A 2322-nucleotide genomic window follows, 5' to 3' on the forward strand; every position below is an offset into this window, starting at 1 on the left:
CAGATTCCTAGCGAGCTCCCCTCCGCGGCCGACCTGGCAATGGGTCGGCAGTCTTAAAAGAATAATCACTTAACCACTTAATACTCGGTACGTTTAATCCTATGCTGTCGTCGTGGTAAAATGAAATGTCTCATTATCAGGAGCGATTCATGGACAAAGTTCTTTTACTGACGATGAGGAAAAGAGGATGAAATAGATAGAGAAGGGGGGGGGGGTGTGCCGTCTGGGAATGGGAGGATATTACCTGGCCGCTACCAGTTTTTTTCGTCGTTTACACTATCGGAATTGTTTGGGGTGTCCGGAGTAGCGGAGGGTCTATTTTCCAAAGATCAAATATGCTTCTTTTTAATGAAACTCTAGCCCACCTTAGAGGCTTTCTTCAATCTTAGAGACTGCTCTCAGATGACTTGTCATTTTGGGTTTCGAGTGATGAAATGTGAATTACTTTGTAGCGCAGCAACTGACAATAACGCACAAAATAACGCACGTATCACATGAGGGAAGAAATGTCAAGACAAAGAACCATAAACCCTACTCGCTGGTTCATGCGCTTTGAGAACACTACGGTGCCAAGGCTGCGTACAATGGAATCTTGGCGCCAGGTATCATAATTGCATTGTAAACTAGTCTTGGCATGCAAACAATTGGCGTAGCCACATCGACACTTTTTGTTCTGCTTGGTGCACGTTTTGGATGGCACGAATCATACTTACAGAGAGTATTTTGCTGTCGCCTATCGGTGGAGGGTGCCGCCTCTTGTTACCGGGTCGCAAAGTCCTCACCCACACTCGCTTACCTTCACGGCAACGCTCGCCCACCCTTACCAGATGAATTGCTGATACTACAAGCACCATAAGTCACCCAAACTTCAGCCACTACTGCGCTGAGATTTTCGAGCAATATGAACAGTAAGTCTAGCAGAAAGAGTGAAATCTAAATAGTAAATAAAACTCATTGAGCTAGTATTTAGTTATTGACCTATGGTCGCTGGGGATGAGTTGGGGTTGTTTCTTGTTACAAGGTTTACAGGGTTTAGGGTAGACGAGGACTTTGCAACTGGGAGAGTATATCATATATTTGCCTATGGAACTATGAATGCTTTGCGTCCTGCACCCTCTGGGGCAAATAAGCATCGTATCGTCCGGTTAGCACTATGGTGGGTGACTATGCGGGCGCCCCGGATGCTGAACTCTTTTGTCTCCCGGTTTTTTGTCTGCATAGTGGATCATATCAAAGTGGGTGCTAGTGGTCACGGCATTGTGGGGTACAGCGCGGATGTCTGGGAATACAAAAGACTGCAAAGGGCTATTACGGTTACACCATAGCACAGATAGCAATGTTTCATGTGGGTTGTCTCCCTTGAGAAAGCAAAGGATCATCTCAAAGAGGTTTATCAACAGCAGGAAAAATATCGGTATCCCAATTCCCTTGGAACCCAACAAAGCTGGGAGAAATCCACACACCCACGCCCTTCCTTGGTTATTTTCGACCTTCAACCATTATGCCTATTATCTTCGTTAGTAACTTCCTACCTATCGCCAAATCGTCGTGAAAACCGGTGTGAGAACTCACAATGGTACCTAATCAGCAAATAGTCAGTCAGCAAAATGCGCCCGGCACACCTCGAAATAGAGGGTGTGGACCCACCCTTCACTAGTCTTCACCGCTGGATTCGTATAAACCGGCCTGTCAACCGTAGACACCGCAAGGGCATAAGCAGCATCCTCAAACGCCTTGAGCAGAGACCCGCGGGTCTTCCATCCCAACGATCCTCCCTGACGTGCCTTGTCCTCGCTAAGCTCCCTGGCAACAGCGTCGAACTTCTCCCCGTTCGCGAGCCGCTCCAGGACGGTTTCCATCTTGCTGTGCTTTTCGCACAGGATGTGACGGACGTTTATGGAGTTTGCGGGCTTGAGCTTGTCGGATTTACTATCGCCCTTTGCGGAGGTCTTAGACGAGGAGGAGGAAGCATCTTTGGACTTGTCTTTGGAGTTGCTGGATTTGCTGCTGGATTTGTTGTCTGTTTTGGATTTTCCCATAGTTGTTGCGCGGGTAGTGGGTCGCTGGGTGGCTGGGGGGGTTGGGGCGGTTGGGCTGGGTGTTCGGGGGTGACGTTGGGATAGAGTGCTCTAGCTTCGTGTTACCCGGTTTTGGATGGGTTCTTGGCGGCGCTAGGGTCATGTTTTGTCACTCGGATGTACAGGTATTCAATTCCTGTTCACAAACGAGTTATTATTGAACGATCCGTCTCGCAGGGCAAGAGAATTATCAAATCCTGCCCTATGGGGACGGTACCTCAGTCTCTTGTCCGCGGTCCCTAAG

At 48.4% G+C, this 2322-nt stretch overlaps 1 protein-coding gene; it reads right to left on the reverse strand.

Annotated features, from left to right (window-relative positions):
- Positions 1 to 1325: 1325 nt before the first annotated feature.
- On the reverse strand, positions 1326 to 2080 carry GSTUM_00005712001 (uncharacterized protein). XM_002837794.2 has 2 exons: positions 1573 to 2080; positions 1326 to 1505 (listed from the first exon to the last, which is right to left on the reverse strand). The coding sequence occupies exon 1, from the start codon at positions 2037 to 2039 to the stop codon at positions 1596 to 1598; it is 444 nt and encodes a 147-aa protein (XP_002837840.1). The 5' UTR covers positions 2040 to 2080; the 3' UTR covers positions 1326 to 1505; positions 1573 to 1595.
- Positions 2081 to 2322: the final 242 nt, after the last annotated feature.

This window comes from Tuber melanosporum, assembly GCF_000151645.1.
Source record: "Tuber melanosporum whole genome shotgun sequence assembly, scaffold_2, strain Mel28".
Lineage (NCBI taxonomy): Eukaryota > Fungi > Ascomycota > Pezizomycetes > Pezizales > Tuberaceae > Tuber > Tuber melanosporum.

What these genes read in the sequence shown, in the direction of transcription:
- GSTUM_00005712001 (XM_002837794.2), bottom strand. Translation starts at nt 2,039, where the DNA reads ATGGGAAAATCCAAAACAGACAACAAATCCAGCAGCAAATCCAGCAAC.